Below are 20,544 nucleotides of genomic sequence, written 5' to 3' on the forward strand. Positions count from 1 at the left end.
ATATCCAACGATAACACAGAAACTAAAGTATACTGCACCCTGGAAGAAAGCAGGAAACGCATCAGGACTGAAAGCGCTCTCGCTGAAAGCCCCCTGCAAGGCTGGCCCCTGGCTGGCTTCTGGGAGTCTGGGTATCGGGATTCCCAGCATTCCAGAGCTGGTAAGACTGGTTCACTGTGCCTATACTGCTGCAAAAACAATGGGATGTATGCTAAATATCTGCTTTCCTTCTGGAAGTCTGGAAATTGGTATGTGCTAGGCAGGGTGTATCTACGTGAGTATGTGTCTCGTTCAGTCATACCTGACTCTGTGACCCCGTGGATCATAGCTGGCCAGGCTCCTCTGTCCATGGAATTCTCCAGACAAAAATACTGGAGTGGGTAGTCATTCCCTTCTCCAGGGGGATCTTCCCAACCTAGGGATTGATCCTAGCTCTCCTGCATTGCAGTTTAATAATTTACCATCTAACCTACCAGGGAAGCCTTATGTGACCAGCCTCCAGTGAAACCTTGGGCACTGAGTCCCTCTAATGACCTTTTCTGGTAGACATTTCACAGGTACAGTCACAACTTGCTGCTCGAGGACACAGGTATGCACGGCAAAACTCCACCTGAGAGTGCCTGGAAGCTTACACCTGGTTTTTTCTGGACGTTACCTCACAGGCCTTTTCCCTTTGCTGATTCTGCTTTGTACTCTTTCACTGTAATGCACCAGAGCCATGAGTGTGACTACGTGCTGAGTCCTGACTCCCAGCGAATCACAGAATCTGGAGTGGTCTTGGGGACTCCTGACACATTCCTTTTAATAGATCAAGACCTCTCTTTGTTGGTTCTTAGGATACACTGCTTGACCTTATTTAAGGCCCAGACCTATACTTTCCTATATGGAGTTCTTTAGTCATTAGAGAGCTGAGGTGATAAGGCCTTTGTGAATGGTACAGAACTCAAGCTGAGATATGTTAGTAACCATGTCAGCTTCAACAGGGTTCTTTCCTTGTGCACCTGATCTATAAACTCCCTGAGTGTACTGTATTACATACACTGTTTGTTTATCTTATCTCTGCTAAGTGCATGAAGTGGTTTGGCAAAATAAGTGTCAGTCTTTTTTTATTATGATAATGTAAACATCACAAAATTGACTATTTTAACCATTAAGTGTACAGTTCAGCAGCATTCACATTGCTCTCACCACTATCTGTCTCCAAAACTTTTCTTCACCCCAAATTGAAACTCTGGATCCATTAAACTTCCCATTCTCCCCTCCCCCAGCCCCTGGTAACCACTGTCCTACTAGGAACTTGACTCTTCTGGCTATCCCACAGAAGTGTAATCATACAATATTTGTCCTATTATGTTTGGCTTATTCCACTTAACGTGATATCCTTAAGAGTTACCCATATTGTAGCATGTATTAGAATCTGGTTCCTTTTTAAAGCTGAATAATACCCCACTGTATGAACACACCAATGTTATTTGTCCTTCATTCACTGATTGGCACTGAGTTGTTTCCAACTCTGAGCTACTGTGAATCATGCTGCTATCAACACTGGTGTGCAAATATCTGATCCCTGCTTTCAATTCTCTTGTGTATATAGAAATGGAATTGCTGGACCGTATGGAAGTTCTTAGATATGAATCTGAGCAAACTCTGGGAGACAGTGGAGGACACAGGAGCCTGGCGTGCTACAGTCCATGGGATGGCAAAGAATCGGACACAACTTAGCAACTGAATGAAACAACATGGTAGTTCTGGGTTTAATTTTTTTTTTTGAGAAATTACCATACTGTTTTCCACAGAAGAAGCATCATTTTACATTCCCACCAGCAATGCACAAGGATTTCAATTTCTCTAAATCCTTATCAACACTTGTTACTTTGCTTTTTAAGTAACAGTCGTCCTAATGAATAAAGTGGTATCTCATTGTGGTTTTGATTTGCTTCCCCAATGACTAGTGATGTTGAACATCTTATCATGCGCTTATTGAGTCATTTGTTCTCTTTTATGGAGAACTATTTAAAAACTGAATAGCAGTCTTAGGCAAGTGATTTTCTCTTCATTTTAAAGAGCTGAACAATCAAGTAAAGAAATCTATATGGCCTTTTAAATAGTCAACAGTGTACATTTCTAGTTTATCTTCTCTCTTTTTAATAAGGATATGTCCAAGAGGTTGGCTGTTTAAGTATCCCCTTCATGGCTCACTACCTTGGTGGCGAAGGGGCTTGTATAACTCAACGAAGCTATTAGCCATGCCGTGCAGGGCCACCCAAGATGGACGGGTCACAGCAGAGTTCTGACAAAACGTGATCCACTGGAGGAGGGAATGGCAAACCACCCCAGTATACCTGCCGTGAGAATCTCATGAACTGTATAAAAGGCCAAAAAGATAAGACACCGAAGATGAGTACCCCAGGTGTCATATCTTTTTGGCCTTTTATACAGTTCATGAGAGTATTGCATAGGAATGTGGAATGTCAGGTCCATGAATCAAGGAAAACTGGACATGGTCAAACAGAAGATGGTAAGAATAAACACTGACATCTTAGGAATCAGCGAACTAAAACAGACAGGAATGGGCGAATTTAATTCAGATGACCATACACCACATTAACAAATTGAAAAATAAAAGCCACATGATTATCTCAACAGATGCAGAGAAAGCCTTTGACAAAATTCAACATCCATTTATGATAAAAACCCTCCAGAAAGCAGGAATAGAAGGAACATACCTCAACATAATAAAAGCTATATATGACAAACCCACAGCAAAATTATCCTCAATGGTGAAAAATTGAAAGCATTTCCCCTATAGTCAGGAACAAGACAAGGGTGCCCACTTTCACCACTACTATTCAACATAGTTTTGAAAGTTTTGGCCACAGCAATCAGAGCAGAAAAAGAAATAAAAGGAATCCAGATTGGAAAAGAAGAAGTAAAACTCTCACTGTTTGCAGATGACATGATCCTCTACATAAAAAACCCCAAAGACTCCACCAGAAAATTACTAGAGCTAATCAATGAATATAGTAAAGCTGTAGGATATAAAATCAACACACAGATTCCCTTGCATTTCTATACAACACTAATAATGAGAAAATAGAAAGAGAAATTAAGGAAACAATTCCATTCACCATTGCAATGAAAAGAATAAAACATTTAGGAATATATCTACCTAAAGAAACTAAAGACCTATACAGAAAGCTATAAAACACTGGTAAAAGAAAGGACACTAATAGATGGAGAAATATACCGTGTTCATGGATTGGAAGAATCAATATAGTGAAAATGAGTATACTACCCAAAGCAATCTATAGATTCAATGCAATCCCTATCAAGCTACCAACAGTAATTTTCACAGAACTAGAACAAATAATTTCACAATTTGTATGGAAACACAAAAAACCTCGAATAGCCAAAGCAATCTTGAGAAAGAAGAATGGAACTGGAGGAATCAACCTGCCTGACTTCAGGCTCTACTACAAAGCCACAGTCATCAAGACAGTATGGTACTGGCACAAAGAAATATAGAGCAATGAAACAAAATAGAAAGCCCAGAGATAAATCCATGCACCTATGGACACCTTATCTTTGACAAAGGAGGCAAGAATATACAATGGAGAAAAGACAATCTCTTTAACAAGTGGTGCTGGGAAAACTGGCCAACCACTTGTAAAAGAATGAAACCAGGACACTTTCTAACACCATTCACAAAAATAAAATCAAAATGGATTAAAGATCTAAACGTAAGACCAGAAACTATAAAACTCCTAGAGAAGAACATAGGCAAAACACTCTCCGACATAAATCACAGCAGGATCCTGTATAACCCACCTCCCAGAATATTGGAAATAAAAGCAAAAATAAACAAATGGGACCTAATTAAACTTAGCAGCTTTTGCATAACAAAGGAAACTATAAGGTGAAAAGACAGCCTTCAGAATGGGAGAAAATAATAGCAAATGAAGCAACTGACAAAGAATTAAGCTAAAAAATATACAAGCCACTCCTGCAGCTCAATTCCAGAAAAATAAACAACCCTATCAAAATATGGGCCAAAGAACTAAACAGACATTTCTCCAAAGAAGACATACAGATGGCTAACAAACACATGAAAAGATGCTCAACATCACTCATTATCAGAGAAATGCAAATCAAAATCACAATGAGGTACCATTTCACACCAGTCAGAATGGCTGCTATCCCAAAGTTTACAAGCAATAAATGCTGGAGAGGGTGTGGAGAAAAGGGAAGCTTCTTACACTGTTGGTGGGAATGCAAACTAGTACAGCCACCATGGAGAACAGTGTGGAGATTCCTTAAAAAACTGGAAATAGAACTGCCATATGACCCAGCAATCCTACTGTTGGGCATACACACCAAGGAAACCAGAATTGAAAGAGACACATGTACCCCAATGTTCATTGCAGCACTGTTTATAATAGCCAGGACATGGAAGCAACCTAGACGTCCATCAGCAGACGAATGGATAAGAAAGCTGTGGTACATATACACAATGGAGTATTACTCGGCCATTAAAAAGAATACATTTGAATCAGTTCTAATGAGGTGGATGCAACTGGAGCCTATTATACAGAGTGAAGTAAGCCAGAAAGAGAAACACCAATACAGTATACTAATGCATATATATGGAATTTAGAAAGATGGTAATGATAACCCTGTATGTGAGACAGCAAAAGAGACACAGATATATAGAACAGTCTTTTGGACTCTGTGGGAGAGGACGAGGGTGGGATGATTTGGGAAAATGGCATTGAAACATGTATAATATCATATGTGAAATGAATCGCCAGTCCAGGTTCGATGCATAATACAGGATGCTTGGGGCTGGTGCACTGGGATGACCCAGAGGGATGGAATGGGGAGGGAGGAGGGAGGGGGGTTCAGGATGGGGAACACGTGTGCACCCGTGGCAGATTCATGTTGATGTATGGCAAAACCAATACAACACTGTAAAGTAATTAGCCTCCAATTAAAATAAATAAATTGATATTTTAAAAAAATTTCAGATGACCATTATATCTACTACTCTGGGCAAGAATCCCATAGAAGAAGAGGAGTAGTCTTCATAATCAACATAAGAGTAGAAATACAGTACTTGGCTACAGCCCCAAAAAAGACAGAATGATCTCAATTCATTTCCAAGGCAAGCCATTCAACATCAGAGTAATCCAAGTCTACGCCCCTACTACCAATGCAGAAGAAGCTGAAGCTGATCAGTTTTACAAAGACCTAGAAGACCTTCTAGAACTAACACCTAAATGAGACGTTCTTTTCACCATCGGGGATTGGAATGCAAAAGCAGGAAGGCAAAATACACCTGGAGTAACAGGCAAGTTTGGCCTTGGAGAACCTAATGAAGCAGGGCAAAGGTTAACAGAATTCTGCCAAGAGAATGCACCAGTCATAACAAATACCCTTTTTCAACAACACAAGAGATGACTTTACACATGGACATCACCAAATTAGTCAATACTGAAATCAAACTGATTATATTCTTTATAACTGAAGATGGAGAAGCTGTATACAGTCAGCAAAAACAAGATGTGGAGCTAACTGTGGCTCAGATCATCAGTGTCTCATAGCAAAATTCAGGTGTAAACTAAAGAAAACCAGGAAAAACAATAGGCCAGCCAGGTATGCCTTAAATCAAATGCTGTATGAATTTGCAGTAGAGGTAACAAATAGGTTGGAGCAACTAGATCTAATTAACAGTATGCCTAAAGAACTACTGACAGAGGCCATACTGCACAGCAAGTGGCAAACAAAATCATCCCAAAGAAAAAGAAAAGCAAGAAGGCAAAGTGGTTGTCTGAAGAGGCCTTATAAACAGCGGAAGAACAAAGCGAAAAGTGAAAAGCAAGGGAATGAGGGAAAGGTATATCCAATTAAACGCAGAGTTCCAAAAAATAGCTAGAAGAGGCAAAAAGGCCTTCTTCAATGAACCATGCTTAATAATAGAAGAAACAAGTGGGGAAAGGCTAGAGATCTCTTCAGAAAAACTGGAAACATCAAGGGAGCATTTCGCCCAAAGATAGGCACAATAAAGGATAAAAGTGGTAGAGACCTAGTAGATGCTGAAGATCAAGAAGAGATGAAAAGAATACACAGAAGAACTATATAAAGAAGATCTTAACGAACCAGATTATTACAACGGTGTGGTTAGTTGCCCAGAACCAGATGTTTTGGAGTGTGAAGTCAAGTGGGCCTTAAGAAGCCCTGCTGTTAATAAAGCTAGTGAATGCGACGAAATTCTAGCAGAACTATTCAAATCCCTAAAGGATGAACCATCAAGGTTTTTATGGCAGCAAATCTGGAAGACCCAGTAGTAGCCACAGGACTGGAAAAGGTCAATCCTCATCCCAATTCCCAAGAAGGGTAGTACCAACGAATGTGCTAACCATCAGACAACTACACTCATCTCCCATGCTAGTAAGGTCATGCTTAAAATCTTGCAAGCCAGGCTTCAGCATTATGCAAACGAAGAACTTCCTGATGTCCAAGGTGGGTTTAGAAAAGGAAGAGGAACTAGAGATCAAATTGCCAACATTCCCTAGATTATAGAGAAAGCAAGGGAGTTTCAGAAAAACATCTATCTCGGTTTCATTGACTATGTTAAAACCTTTGACTGTGTGGATCATGACAAACTGTGGAAAGCTTTTAAAGAGATGGGAACACCAGATCATTTTATCTGTCTTCTGAGAAACCAGTATGTGGGTCAAGAAGCAACAGTTAGAACCCTGTATGGAACAACTGATTCGTTCAAGATGGAGAAATGAGTACAATAGGGCTGTCATCCTGTTTGTTTAAGCAACACATTGAGCATATCATGAGAAATGCTGGGCTGGATGAGTTACAAGCCAGAATCAAGATAAGTGGGAGAAACATCAACAACCTCAAATATGGGGATACCACTCCAGTGGCAGAAAGCGAAGAAGAACTAAAGAGCCTCTTGATGAGGGTGAAGGAGGAGAATGAAAGAGCTGGCTTAAGACTAAAAGAAAAAAAAACTAAGATAATGGCATCTGGCCCCATACTGCATGGCAAATAGAAGGGGAAAAGGTGGAAGTAGTGACAGTTTTCCTCTTCTTGGGCTCCAAAATCACTGCACACAGTGACTGCAGCCATGAAATCATAAGACAATTGCTTCTTGGCAGGAAATCGACGACAAACCTAGACAGTGTGTTGAAAGCAGAGACATTACTCTGCCGACAAAGATCCATATAGTTAAGCCTATGGTCTTCCCAGTGGTTCTGAGAGCTGAATGGTAAAGAACACAGAATGCCAAAAAATTGCTGCCTTCGAACTGTGGGGCTGGAGAAGACTTGTGAAAGTCCCCTGGACAGCAAGGAGATCACACCAGTCAATGTTAAGGGATATCAACCCTGAAAATTCACTGGAATGACTGATGCTGAAGCTGAAGCTCCAGTATTTTGGTTACCTGATACAGACAGACAGCTCTGATGCGGGGAAAGATTGAGGGCAGGAGAAGAGGGCGTCAGAGGATGAGATGGCTGGATGGCATCACTGATGCACTGAACATGAACTTGGGCAAACTCTGGGAGATGGTGAGGGACAGGGAGGCCTGGTGTGCTGCAGTCCACAGGGTTGAAAAGAGTTGGGCTTTGCAATTTCACAACATGACTGGGCAACCAAGCAACAGCAATGGAGAACTGTCTATTTAAAAACTGAATACCAGTCTTAGGCAGGTGATCACTTCATTTTAAAGAGCTGAACAATCAAGTAAGGGAATCTATGGCCTTCCAAATAGTCAACAGCGTACATGTATAGTTTATCTTTTTTTTCTTTTTGCTACAGATAGGTTTAAGAGGTTTACTGTTTAAATATCTTTTTTCTTAGAACAAACTGATTCCTTTCCCATTTTATATAACTTACTACTTAAAAACAGAGTAATATGCCATGTCACACTTTTTTTGAAGGAACCAATTATGTTAAACAACTTTGCTCAGATTTCATTAATAAAGCCCCTACATAAAAGCATCATGTCCCTTCCCTACAAAAAAACAAAAACAAAACCCCCCAAAACCCTCCTTTTCTTGTTAATATAAGACATATTTTGAGAGCACCTGCCTTTAAATCTGAGATTGAGGGAGTTTTTTCTTCCAGAAACATCTCTCCAAGTTGCTCATCTGAATTAGCAACACATTCAATCAGCTCCTGCCGGTGGCCTGCTGCCGCTGCCCTGAATTCTGCTGGAATTTCCCCGTATCGAACAATCTGACTAAGAGAAGAAATGTTTTATTTTGGTGCTTAAAGAATATTCAATTAAGTTGTAATTAACTTTACTCCAATAAAAATTAATCTGGAAAAAGAATATTCAATTAAACATATAAGTTATCAATGAAAAAGATAAACTAACAGCCAAAATGTTTTTTGAGGTAAGAGCTCTGATATTTTTGCATTAAAATCACAAATAAAAAAAATACGTATCTGTAAAATTCAGACGGAACAGTGGACAAAATACTTTAAAACAGGCAGAGCAAATCGTTCAAGGTTGTACTACCAGTAAATATATGAGCCACACACAATTCAAAGCCAAACTGACTCCAAAGCCCATGAGTACAGCTGACCCGTGAACAATGCAAGTTTCAACTGTGCAGGTCCACTTATACAAAGCTGTTTTTCAATAAACATGCAAAAATACTTGTATTACATTGTGTGCAAGACTTGTATTGAAGTGGACAGGCTATCATTATGTAGGAATAAGTAAGTGATATTTAATATGAAATTTTAAATGTGTTAGTTTTATTACTGTTTTTTAACTTTGCTTTCACAGAATTACATCCATACAGTACGCCTCTCTCACAGAATTAGAGAAATTGCATACCATCATAGATAATTTTTTTAAGTCACAATATTTCCAATACTGTATTAGGAATATGATTATAATATTATATGCCATAAACAATTTTATAAGGACTAGGCTAGGCTACTGCTTTACACCAATTACACTAGGCTACCATAAAGCAATACATTGATGCTTCTTTCTTATCAATGCATGAACTGTTATGCCTGTAAATAAATATGAATTTCTTTTCACATTATCTTTTCATTTTTGATAGCATCCAGTCAACAGTAGGTTATTAGGAGGTAAGTTTTAGGGGGAGTCAACAGTTATACTCGAACTTTTGACTGGATGAGGGATCGACACCTCTCATCTCCACACTGTTCAAGGGTCAACTGTACTGGAAAATTCTATTAACCAAATTAATCACAATATCACAGTGTTTGACAAGCAAGATTAGAGACTTGACTATTCCAGGTCATTAATAACAAATTCAATTACACAATTCTTTTTAATACAGAATACTCCATTTTGTAGTTAAAAAAAAAGTTTACTAATTATGATAGACTCTCCAAACTTGACCTCTATTCTCCATTCCTTTAGGGGCCAGATAGCTAAAAGTTACAAATAAATACATACATACAACGGAGAAATGGACATACTTGATATTTACAAACATCAGTCTGAACACTTTAAAAATATTTCTTTAAAAATGGAATCTAATATCAAGCAATAACAAGCTTTTCAGAAAAAAAAACTCCTGAAAAAAAAAGGGGGTGGGGAAGGGAGAAGCAAATAGTCAGTAATTAATTCTTATTATCCTAAAGAATGGCTCTTCACAGCCTTCAGAATCTAATTTCTTCCTTCCTGGCAAGGTCCCTGCTTAAGTCTTTCATTTTGGAAACTTCCTTTCAAAATATACATACTCAGTGGTCTAGGGCTGAGAAAAGGCACAGGTATATTAAGAAGTTCCACCTGTGGTTCTGATGCACAACAAAGGGTAAAAACCTCTACTTTAGAAGACAGAAATGTGTGCACTGGTAATTCTAGGCAAGCGATGTAATCATTTACTTAAAAATATTTTTTGAGAGCCTGTTTTGTACCAGACAGTTCTAGGGCTGGGGACACAGCAGTGAATAAACCTGATAAAAATTCTTGTCCCTTACATTCTAAGGAGTGAGAAGTAAACTTGGTTGTCATTACTTAGTTGTGGAACAAAAAGTGAGAGAAACGCCTTGTCCACTGAATAGGCTTGATCTTCTCCTTACGTAAAAGATGGTCAATAAAGATAAACTCTATAGTTATCTGATCACAATGGCTTTCATCCACCTGCCAGACTAGTAATCTCAGTTCCAAAACAGAGGAAGTAAAGTAAAGTAAATGTCACTCAGTTGTGTCCAACTCTGCGACCCCATGGACTGCAGGTTCCTCCGTCCATGGGATCTTCCAGGCAAGAATACTGGAGTGGGTTGCCATTTCCTTCTCCAAACAAAGGAAGTGACCCCCTTAAAAAGGACCTTTGGAGAAACTGCCAGGCTCCAGAGCGACTCTTCAGAACAAAGGATCACTTACAACTCCCCACACTGTCTATTTAGTGCCACTCGAACTACGGCATTCAGATCTGAAACATCAATGCCACTTGGGAGCATTCCAGAAATGCAAATACCAGGCCCCACTCTATAGCTACTGAATTAGAATCCCTGCTAATGGATCCAGATATGTGCGTTTTTCCAGGTGATTTTTCTGAATGCCACAGTTTGATAAGCACTGGGCTTTGTATGCAAAGGTCTCTCAAAAGTTGGTTGATGGACCAAATACCATGTCAAAAGTTACCAATTTGCTTTTTGTATTGCCCAAACTACATTCTTTTATTTATATAAAAGAATATGTAACTTCTTTTACACATTAATCTTTTTATCTTTGTAATCCTATAAAGTAGAGAAGTATTTATAATCCCTTCTTTCTTCCCAGCTTTTATAACAATACTCACGACACAGCAGTTGTTCCAACAAAATCTACAGAACGAATGAATAGATTGATGAATAAAAGTAGAAAAAGAGATATTACATCATTAGTTTAAGCTGAAGGCCTCCTTTCACCATACCATGTATATCATAATGTGACACACATATATCATCCAAAGAGTAACATACTCCCCCTTGGAATGAATGCTAAGCAAAATGGGAAGTGACTAGAATTAAATGCATTAAAAGAAAATCATCTTAGATGACATTTTTTTCAGTCTCATTTCAAAAAGGTTTATATTTAAAGCACTCATCCATTTCCTTCTCTTTGATACTTTTTTAAAATATAAGATTTGAATAGTATATTTTTAACACTTACCCAAAGTCTCCATCAAAATAGATGGCTCGTTCCTCAATAAGATCTATAATACCTTTAAAATCATTCTCTAAACCAATGGGCAATTGCATAAACGCTGCGTTATGACTTAGTTTAGACCTGAAAAATAAAAACACATGTTTACCCCTTTTTCTCTTCACCAAATTTCTTTGAACTGACAAAATAAATTAAAAAAAGAAATCAATAGCAGATCTTTAGAATTGATTAGCAGGTCAGAGCCAAAGGTACAAAGCAGCTGGGAACAGATTGACAAATTCGTTGTGCTCAGGAAGCACAACCCTATTTAGGCAACAAAAGTAACTGTAAGATAAGTGTTTTTCCCATTGGATCCCCAGAATACCCTGAATCAGACACAGAAGGGAGAAGGCAGGCCACTGAGTGGTTGGCCAGGAAATTGAAGGATGGTGGGATAATTGTGCCCACATCTCCTTCTTGGATCAGCTAATACAAGTGAAGCCAAGTACAGCTATCCGAAAAGGAAGTTCCTTAGAGGGAAAATCCATACGGTGGTTATTAGACACTCATCATCAGCCTGTGCATCCAATCAGGCACAACCACAGAACGGAAATGACACTCACTGGCAGGAATTCACATTCAAGTAGAAATATGCTGTTCAGTCTGTGACTTTGACCAGATAACTAAGAACTACCAAATATTTGAAGGAAACGAACAGCTTGAAAGAGATGGGAGTTCAAGAAACAGTACTAACTTCCAAGGGAAGAGTTACTAGAGAAAATAAAATGTAAAGATCCAAGAAGTAATCACCTCCATTAATATGAAACTGAACTACATAATTCCTGGGATTAAAAAGAACAAAAAGCAGGCTAAATAACAGAAGGGAAGCAGATGAATACCAGAGAAGTGAATTGGAAGACTAACCTCAAAAATTTTCTCATCACCCATGGAAAAATGAGAAGGAACCAGAAAGTATGAGAAAGTGTGGCAGAAAAAGTAAGACAGAGAGGCCAGATTCAGAAGCTTCAAAACCTATTTAATGGGAATTATAGGATGAGGTAACAGATAAAGGGGAGTGGAGCAAAGCAGTATTTGACTACCAAAATAGTCAAATAAATGCTGAAAGAGAATCTGCCTGGAATTCAGAAAGAGACTTGGTGGAAAGAGCCCGGCTATTGCCAACCACAAGTAAAATATAATTGGAACAAAAAGTGAAAACATTTCATTTTACCAAGAAAGTATTACAAACACCCAATAAAGAAAAGGTTCACTCGCATATTCTCAAACACGTCACCTCCATCAGAGAGCACACAGCAACACCGTCACTTCAAGGCCCCTAACACTGCATCTCCTGTCATGAGACACATTAGTCTCTCCACTGCCACAGACTTGACTGCCTGCATCCAAGAGCTCCGGCGCGGGAGACTTGAGTAGGAGCTCTATGGCTCCATCTACAGATCTACAAAAGGTAAAAAGTGAAATCGACTCTTCTCAAAGGCGTGTGAAATACATCGTGCTGTGAAAAAAGTAAAATCGTGTGAAGACCACTGGGTTATGTCTAGGAAGGAAGGACTGCTGCTATCCCAACAAATACAGTAACAGATGAAAACAAGAACATCGCGTCGTACTGACAATTTAAGGCGTTAAATTAAAATTCCTCAAATAAAGGTTAAAACTGAAGACAACCCTTTCAGTTGCTCAGTCGTGTCCGACTCTTTGTGACCCCATGAATCGCAGCACGCCAGGCCTCCCTGTCCATCACCAACTCCCGGAGTTCACTCAGACTCACGTCCATTGAGTTGGTGATGCCATCCAGCCATCTCATCCTGTCATCCCCTTCTCCTCCTGCCCCCAATCCCTCCCAGCATCAGAGTCTTTTCCAATGAGTCAACTCTTCACATGAGGTGGCCAAAGTACTGGAGTTTCAATCCTTTACGCTTGTCTAAATAAACATGAAGTACCTTTACAATCTGTCCTAGATTATAACTTCTCTAATTACAACACTACAAATCACCAGATGAGTTCTGAATGCTTCAAATTCTCTAAAAATTTAAGTCATATTTCTCCTATTATACAGAGAAAGTAGTTGATAAAATCATATCACAAACTAAACTATGGACATCAGGGTTCCATTTACTAAGATAAGTAATTCACATATGTGAATTTTAAAAAGGAAAAAAATATTAAGGATAAAGCTCAAAGACACTGAATTAACTGTGTTTCCAGATGTGCGGTCTGTTAGCTGGATCATAACTCCACTCTGCTCTAAGGTGCAGTACCTCATCTGCTGCAGGGCCCTGGCTGGGTTGGAGCCCATGCGGTCCAGCTTGTTAATGAAAGTGAGAAACGGAACATTGTAGCGCTTCATCTGACGGTTGACAGTCATGGTCTGGCACTGCACCCCTCCGACCGCACAGAGAACCAGGACTGCGCCATCCAGCACTCTCAGGGCTCTTTCAACTTCTATTGTGAAGTCCACGTGCCCTGAGCGAGACAGAGAAGTGTGTGAAGGTCTTAAAAAGCAGTCTGAATTTTTACAACGTGCACAGATAAAAGTCTACCTCTGATTATTATGGAAGTCTTCTAATTAGAATGCGGATTCTTTAAACCACCAATATCATTCACCAACCGTAAGGTCCAGGGGCCTAACAAAATCAAACTTCAAAAAGACACTAGGGCATGTGCACCTCTGGAATGAGCAGCAACATGTAAAAGGTAGGAATCTTCCTAGTCACTATTTATTTGCACTGGTTTTCAAAGAAACCACTTAAGGATGAAGTATCTTAGGTCCCATTCAGATTTCTCTAATAGGGAATTCACAGTTACACTTTTGGAGTTTTATTTGATATTAAAAAATGAGCTAGGTCATAGGAGAGGAAAGAAGTGAGTTGCTGCCCAAAAGGCTGCAATAAAACCAAGAACTCAACTCACCAGGAGTATCTATGATGTTGATATTGACATCTTTCCACATGGTATAGGTGGCCGCTGACTGAATAGTGATTCCTCTTTGTCGCTCTAGTTCCATGGAATCCATGACGGCACCAACTCCATCTTTACCTTTCACCTAAACACAAGCAGAGCAATTCAGATTTCTCTGTCCCTGCCTTCCAAGAAGGGAAGACATCTTTACAGAAGGAACCAGAACACAGAGAAACTTAATTGTCAAACCAAATCTCAGGAAATTTCAATCAAAAACTGATTACAGTATTTGGCCTCTATTAACAGTAACCCTTTTTTCACTGCTGTTGTCAGCAGCTGCTACCACTGAGCGTCACCTGGTCTTAAAAGCCACCCTTGCTCTCTCTGCCACGTTTCTCCTACCTGCCTTGTGTTAGTCTGTGAGCAGGTGTGCAGGGAACAGGTATTTCCCTTCTATGCTACTCGTGGACTTTGAGGGCTGGGTGAGAAGGATTCAGCTTCTAAAGTCTGTGATTTAACAAGATGGTCTTCATCTGAAGTAACACTTTTAAGTGGAAAGTTGAGTTACTGGATATGTTATGCCTTCAGGAGAGTTCCAAGATTTTCTAAAACAGTTTTTTCCTGGTAACTGTAATTTTTAACTAGTGGGCTAATACTATACATCAACATTTTAAACACTTTCCCCACTTAACATTATAAACATCTCTCCAAAACATTTAAAAGTATGTAAACATTATATTTATGGCTGCTTAGGGGTATATCGTATTGACTTAACATTCTTTTTTTAAATTTTTTAATTGGAGGAAAATTGCTCTACAATGTTGCGTTGGTTTGTCATAGATCAACATGAATCAGTCATAATTGTACATATACGCACTCCCTCTTAAGTCTCCCTCCACTTTCTCCTCGCACCCCTTTAGGTCACAGATCACCAGGCTGGGATCCCTGTGTTACACAGCAACTTTTCACCAGCTATGTATTTTGCACATGGCAGGGCATATACGTCTATGCCACTTTCTTCATTCATCCCACTCTCTTCTTCCCCAACCGTGTCCACAAATCCATTCTCTATGTTTGCGTTTCCATTCCTTCCCTGCAAACAGGTTCATCAAAACCATTTTTCTAGACTCCATATATATATGTTAATATACAATATTTGCTTTTCTCTTTCTGACTTACTTCACTCTATATAACAGACTCCATCTCACTAAAACATTCTTTTTTATGCCTGGTTAATATTCATGTTTGTGTGTGTGTCTCTCTCTCTACTCATCTGTTGATGGACATATCAAGGTTGCTTCCAAGTCCTAGCTGTTGTAAATAGCACTGTGAGGAACTCTAGGGTACACGTGTCTTTTTCAATTATGGTTTTCTCGGATTGACTTAACATTTTAAAAAAAACAATCTACTCAGGATACCCAGAGTGATGATTTCTAAAGAAACTCCTCAGAGCAACATTTCAAGCCAACCTGAGCTATCCACTTTGTGATTCTGATTAAATTTCCAGGGTTACCATCTTTCTAATCTTTCAGGATTGTGAAGTTTATTAAATCCTTACAAAACAATCAAACCAAGGTGAAACTAATCTGAAGTCAACCATGAACCCCATACCTCATGCATTTTTGCGATTCTGCCAGTGTAGTAAAGCACTCGCTCTGTTAATGTAGTTTTCCCAGAATCAATGTGAGCTGAGATTCCAATATTTCGTATCTTTTCATTAGGAATCACCCCTGATGAACACCATCGGCAGATCTTCCAATTAGCCTGAAAAAATAAGAGCTCGATTCAGTGCATTTCATGAGATAACAGTGGACAATTAGAAAGGGGTGAATGAGAAATCTCGATGAACACAAAACGGCATAGGAGATAGCCTGAAAAGGCAAAACAGTGAATGTCTCAACTGTCAACTCCTATAACCAAGGAAGACATTGCAAGGGAGAATAGGAAAAGCATACTCTTAAAAAAAAAAACCTCAGAAAAAATACATGCAAATTAATACATTATTTATTAATAGTTTATTAATAAATTAATAAATGGACAGATATTTTTACTAAATGGCACAGGTTTGAAAACATACACTGAGACTGATAAAATCATAAAGTTCCCAATAGCTGCTTTAATAGGAAATGGTTTTCACTCTAAATTTTACTTTGATTTTCCCCTGTTCCTTCTTATTGTAGATTCACAACTAGCAAGGATTTTTGAGGATTTTTAAGCTGTATGCGGAGGTGCCAATATGTTCAAGGCAGTGTACAAAAGGTTGCCAATTCCTTCTACCCCAAAACAATAACTTTTAAACAACGACACCTTTTACTCCAACTTTATTGTACTCCAGTGGTGACAGGGAATTCTGCATTTTATGCAATCAAGACATAATATAAATCTCTCCCTACATGACTACACATCCAAAATGCACTGCAGCCACTTCTAGATAAGGGGAAGTAGAAGAAAGTACGTAATTGATTTCCACTCAGAAAATGGAATCTGGGTGATCAGTGCTTAGTTGCTAAACTCCTGGGATATCAGCAAGCAAAGCAAAGTTCTGCATGACAGGAAAGGATCAACTCCTACCTAATGCAGGTCAGGAAGCAATAATCAGAACTGGACATGGAACAACAGACTGGTTCCAAATAGGAAAAGGAGTACATCAAGGCTGTACACTGTCACCCTGTTTATTTAACTTATATGCAGAGTACACCATGAGAAAGTCTGGGCTGGATGAAGCACAAGCTGGAATCAAGATTTCCGGGAGAAATATCAATAACCTCAGATATGCAGATGACACCACCCTTCTGGCAGAACGTGAAGAAGAACTAAAGAGCCTCTTGATGAAAGTGAAAGAGGAGAGTGAAAAAGTTGGCTTAAAGCTCAACATTCAGAAAATGAAGATCATGGCATCTGGTCCCATCACTTCATGGCAAATAGATGGGGAACCAGTGGAAACAGCAGCTGACTTTATTTTGGGGGGCTCCAAAATCACTGCAGATGGTGACTGCAGCCATGAAATTAAAAGACGCTTGCTCCCTGGAAGGAAAGTTATGACCAATCTAGATAGCATATTCAAAAGCAGACATTACTTTGTCAACGAAAGTCATTCTATTGTTTTTCCAGTAGTGACGTATGGATGTGAGATTTGGACTATAAAGAAAGCTGAGTGTCAAAGAATTGATGCTTTTGAACTGTGGTGTTGGAGAAGACCCTTGAGGGTCCCTTGGACTGCAAGGAGATCCAACCAGTCCATCCTTAAGGAGATCAGTCCTGGGTGTTCTTTGGAAGGACTGATGCTGAAACCGAAACTCCAATACTTTGGCCACCTGATGCGAAGAGCTAACTCACTGGAAAAGACCCTGATGCTGGGCAAGATTGAGGGCAGGAGAAGGGGATGACAGAGGATGAGATGGTTGGATGGCATCACCGACTCAATGGACATGGGTTTGGGTAGGCTCCGAGAGTTGGTGATGGACAGGGAGGCCTGGCGTGCCGCTGTTCATGGGGTCGCGAAGAGTCGGATACGACTGAGCAACTAAACTGAACTGAATGCTAGTCCACTCTGCGACCTCTCCCCGCGTCCCGCAAAAGGCAGACAGAAGAAAAGAAAGGTACTGGGAAGGTAAGGCTACAAATCAAATAACCCAGGTCAGCTAAAAGAGATAGCACTCAGCCCAACGACCCGCTGTACTGAAAAGAGCGCTGGATAATAAGCCAGAAGCCCTGGGTTCGAGCCCTGAACACACTAATTTTTCAGTTGTCTTGATCTTCATTCCAGGTACCTCTTCTCTTTAAGGTATACCAAAAATACAAGGCTTAACGGGAGGCCGCCCCTCCCAGGGCACAGAGACGCTGCTCATTAATAACCAGCAGCTATGCAGATACCCAGGGGGCTTTTCACACTGAGGTCCATTCGCAGTTGTCAGTAAAGAGATGCCAGGGAGGGAGGGCTGTCGCTTCCCCCCTGGTCCCGGACGCACCGCAAGGTCCCGGGGACAGACCGTAGTGCGGTCTTGCCCAGCCAGACTCCACTACCTGCTTCCCCTGCCAGCTCAGGACTGCGGGAACCCGCGGGAGCGGCCCGCGGCCCACAGCCGCGGCGGCGGCAGCTCCCAGCAACCTCATGGCGAACTCAGCCCAGGAGAGAAGGTCCCTCGACTCCGGCTCTGTCCAGCAACCAGCACTACTACTGGAAGCGGTCAAAGTCACGCCGGCAATCAGTGCGGAAGAACACTTCCGGGGCGAAGGATACGAGGGAGGAGAGGAAAAAAAAGAGAGAGGGAGAAGCTTCCGGATCTCAGGATAGAGCGGCGTCCTCCGCTGCCCGGATGCCCTCTACCGACTGGGAAGAGAAAGCGCAGTCGCTTTGCGCAGCTAATGCTTTTTACGCATGTTGCCAGAAAGATGCAGCCCTTATTTGCTTTGCCTATACAGCAAAGTGGGGAAATGTTTATAATATTTAAAATTCAAAATTCAAAATAGTTATTTATGCTACTAAAAGGATATGTCTAGTCCATATAGAAGATAGCATCCTTGAAATTCCACTTCGATTTCTTGGAGGCATAGGAGCTAATGATCTTCCCCTCAAAACCTTCTTCTGCAGTCTTCGTCTCAACGGAAACTCCATTCTTAGAGTTGCCGGGACCAAAAATGTCACTTTGAACCCCTGACTTTCCTGCTTTAGTCAGTGGGCATGTACTATGAGCACTACGTTAAAAAATGGATCCAGAATCTGCACCTTCTCCCCACCTCTCAAAACACTGCTGTCTCTAGAAATTACTGTCATAGCCTACCTGACCTTACTGCTTCTGCCCTGCAGCTGCTCGGTCTATCCTGTTCACAGTCACTAAAAGGGATCCTTTTAAGCCTGAGTGTGTCATTTTTCTGCTGAAAACACCCATCCAGTGAATCAGTCACTGTCATCTTTACTTTAGCGTAGGCTTGAAATTTTTTATAACTTAATTTTTTAATCTGAAAGCTTTTCATTACCTTAAAAATTTAAATAACTAAATAAAACAATATATAACCCTCAGAATAAGCACCTACAAAGCCTTGCTTGAGCAGCCAAGTCGAGCGTAGCCCTACTTCGCTTGCTCTTTTTCCTCTCTGCCTCCTTGCTGACCCGCACATAACCAGAGCCAGGTGCTCTCCTCCTGATACAGGCATGACTCTTTCCCTTCTCTGTTCAAATATCCGATCAATTAGGTGTTCCCTGACCAAGCTCTTCCCTATGTTGTGCACTGCTTCATTTTCCTTCAGAGCTCTTCTTAGATAGATCCAGACACACTTTACACAACTGTCTGCTGTCTGACTCTCCCAATGAGAACTGCTCCAAAAGGACAGTGATGTGATTTTGTTAATTGCTGTACTCCTTGCTTTGCTCAATAAATACTTGTTAAATGAGTAAGTGCAAATAAATAGAAATCAGAGTATATTACAAGAGACAAGAAAAACCATAGATTCGATCATGAATTTGGGCTTATTTTTTTTATATCAACCATGTGTTAATTTGCAGTAAAGGACTGACTTTGATGAATAAATCCATTAATGTTGAATACACTTTTAAGCAAACTTTATTTGTAGGCTTTCAAAAATTGAGTCTTTATAAACCTTTGTATTTGTTTAAAATATACAAATTAAATAATAGTTATGTAAATGGTAATAAAATTAAGGTTTTACTTTAATTTTAAGGTATAATTTAAGTACAAAGGTATGTTACTTTTGAAATTGCTTTTTGAAATTATCATTTTAACAAACTAAATTTCCTAGAGTAAAAATTCATACTCTTCCTGTGTGTGTATATTTATACTCATATTTTTCTGTAATTATTATACCAAGTATATTAATTTTTTTTATTAATCACCACTTTTAACCAAAGTAATGAACTTTTGTTTGCTCCACAGAAAGAACTGGAAGACAAAAACCAAAAACCGTCTAGCTAGGTTTCACACTTTATAAATTACTTAAGTTTTAAAATAACAAAAAACACATATGTTTAAAGTAATTGCACATTCTGCTAATTCATAGTCATTTTATAATATACAAGAATAAAGATAAATTCAATGAAGGTCCTGATTCACTGCAGTGAGGGTCTAGTCAAACCTCAGTAGACTCTCCAAAATATCCTAGCCTGACTAGCCGAATACTACCATCTTAGCCCATTCAGTCTGCTATAACAAAAGCACCATAGACTGGGTGACTTGTAAACAACTGAAATTTATTTCACACAGTTCTGCAGGGTGGGAAGCCTGAGATCAGGGCTCCAGGAGATTCAGTGACAGTGTGTGGAACTTCCTGGTTCGTGGAGGCCACCTTCTCACTGTGTGCACACAAGGCAGAAAGAACAGGTGAGCTGTCAAGGGTCTTGTTTGTTGTTTCTGTTGTTTAGTCGCTGTGTCATGTCTGACCCTTCGCAACCCCACGGACTGCAGCCCACCAGGCTCCTCTGTCCACTGGATTTTCCCAGGTAAGAATACTGGAGTGGGAAATACTCCAGGAAA

The 20,544-nt window shown here is 39.9% G+C and overlaps 1 protein-coding gene across 1 annotated transcript in view; it reads right to left on the reverse strand.

The window, feature by feature from the left end:
• GFM1 (G elongation factor mitochondrial 1) overlaps window positions 1-18,276 on the reverse strand; it is a 52,102-nt gene extending 33,826 nt beyond the window's left edge. Inside the window, exons 1-6 of the mRNA XM_005675390.3 lie at window positions 18,080-18,276; window positions 15,668-15,820; window positions 14,069-14,201; window positions 13,417-13,621; window positions 11,165-11,281; window positions 8,107-8,257 (exon numbers count right to left, since the gene is read on the reverse strand). Of these exons, the coding sequence (XP_005675447.1) occupies window positions 8,107-8,257; window positions 11,165-11,281; window positions 13,417-13,621; window positions 14,069-14,201; window positions 15,668-15,820; window positions 18,080-18,169 (849 nt within the window). The 5' untranslated portion in view covers window positions 18,170-18,276. The remainder of the gene's footprint in view (window positions 1-8,106; window positions 8,258-11,164; window positions 11,282-13,416; window positions 13,622-14,068; window positions 14,202-15,667; window positions 15,821-18,079) is intronic.

This window comes from Capra hircus, chromosome 1, assembly GCF_001704415.2.
Source record: "Capra hircus breed San Clemente chromosome 1, ASM170441v1, whole genome shotgun sequence".
Lineage (NCBI taxonomy): Eukaryota > Metazoa > Chordata > Mammalia > Artiodactyla > Bovidae > Capra > Capra hircus.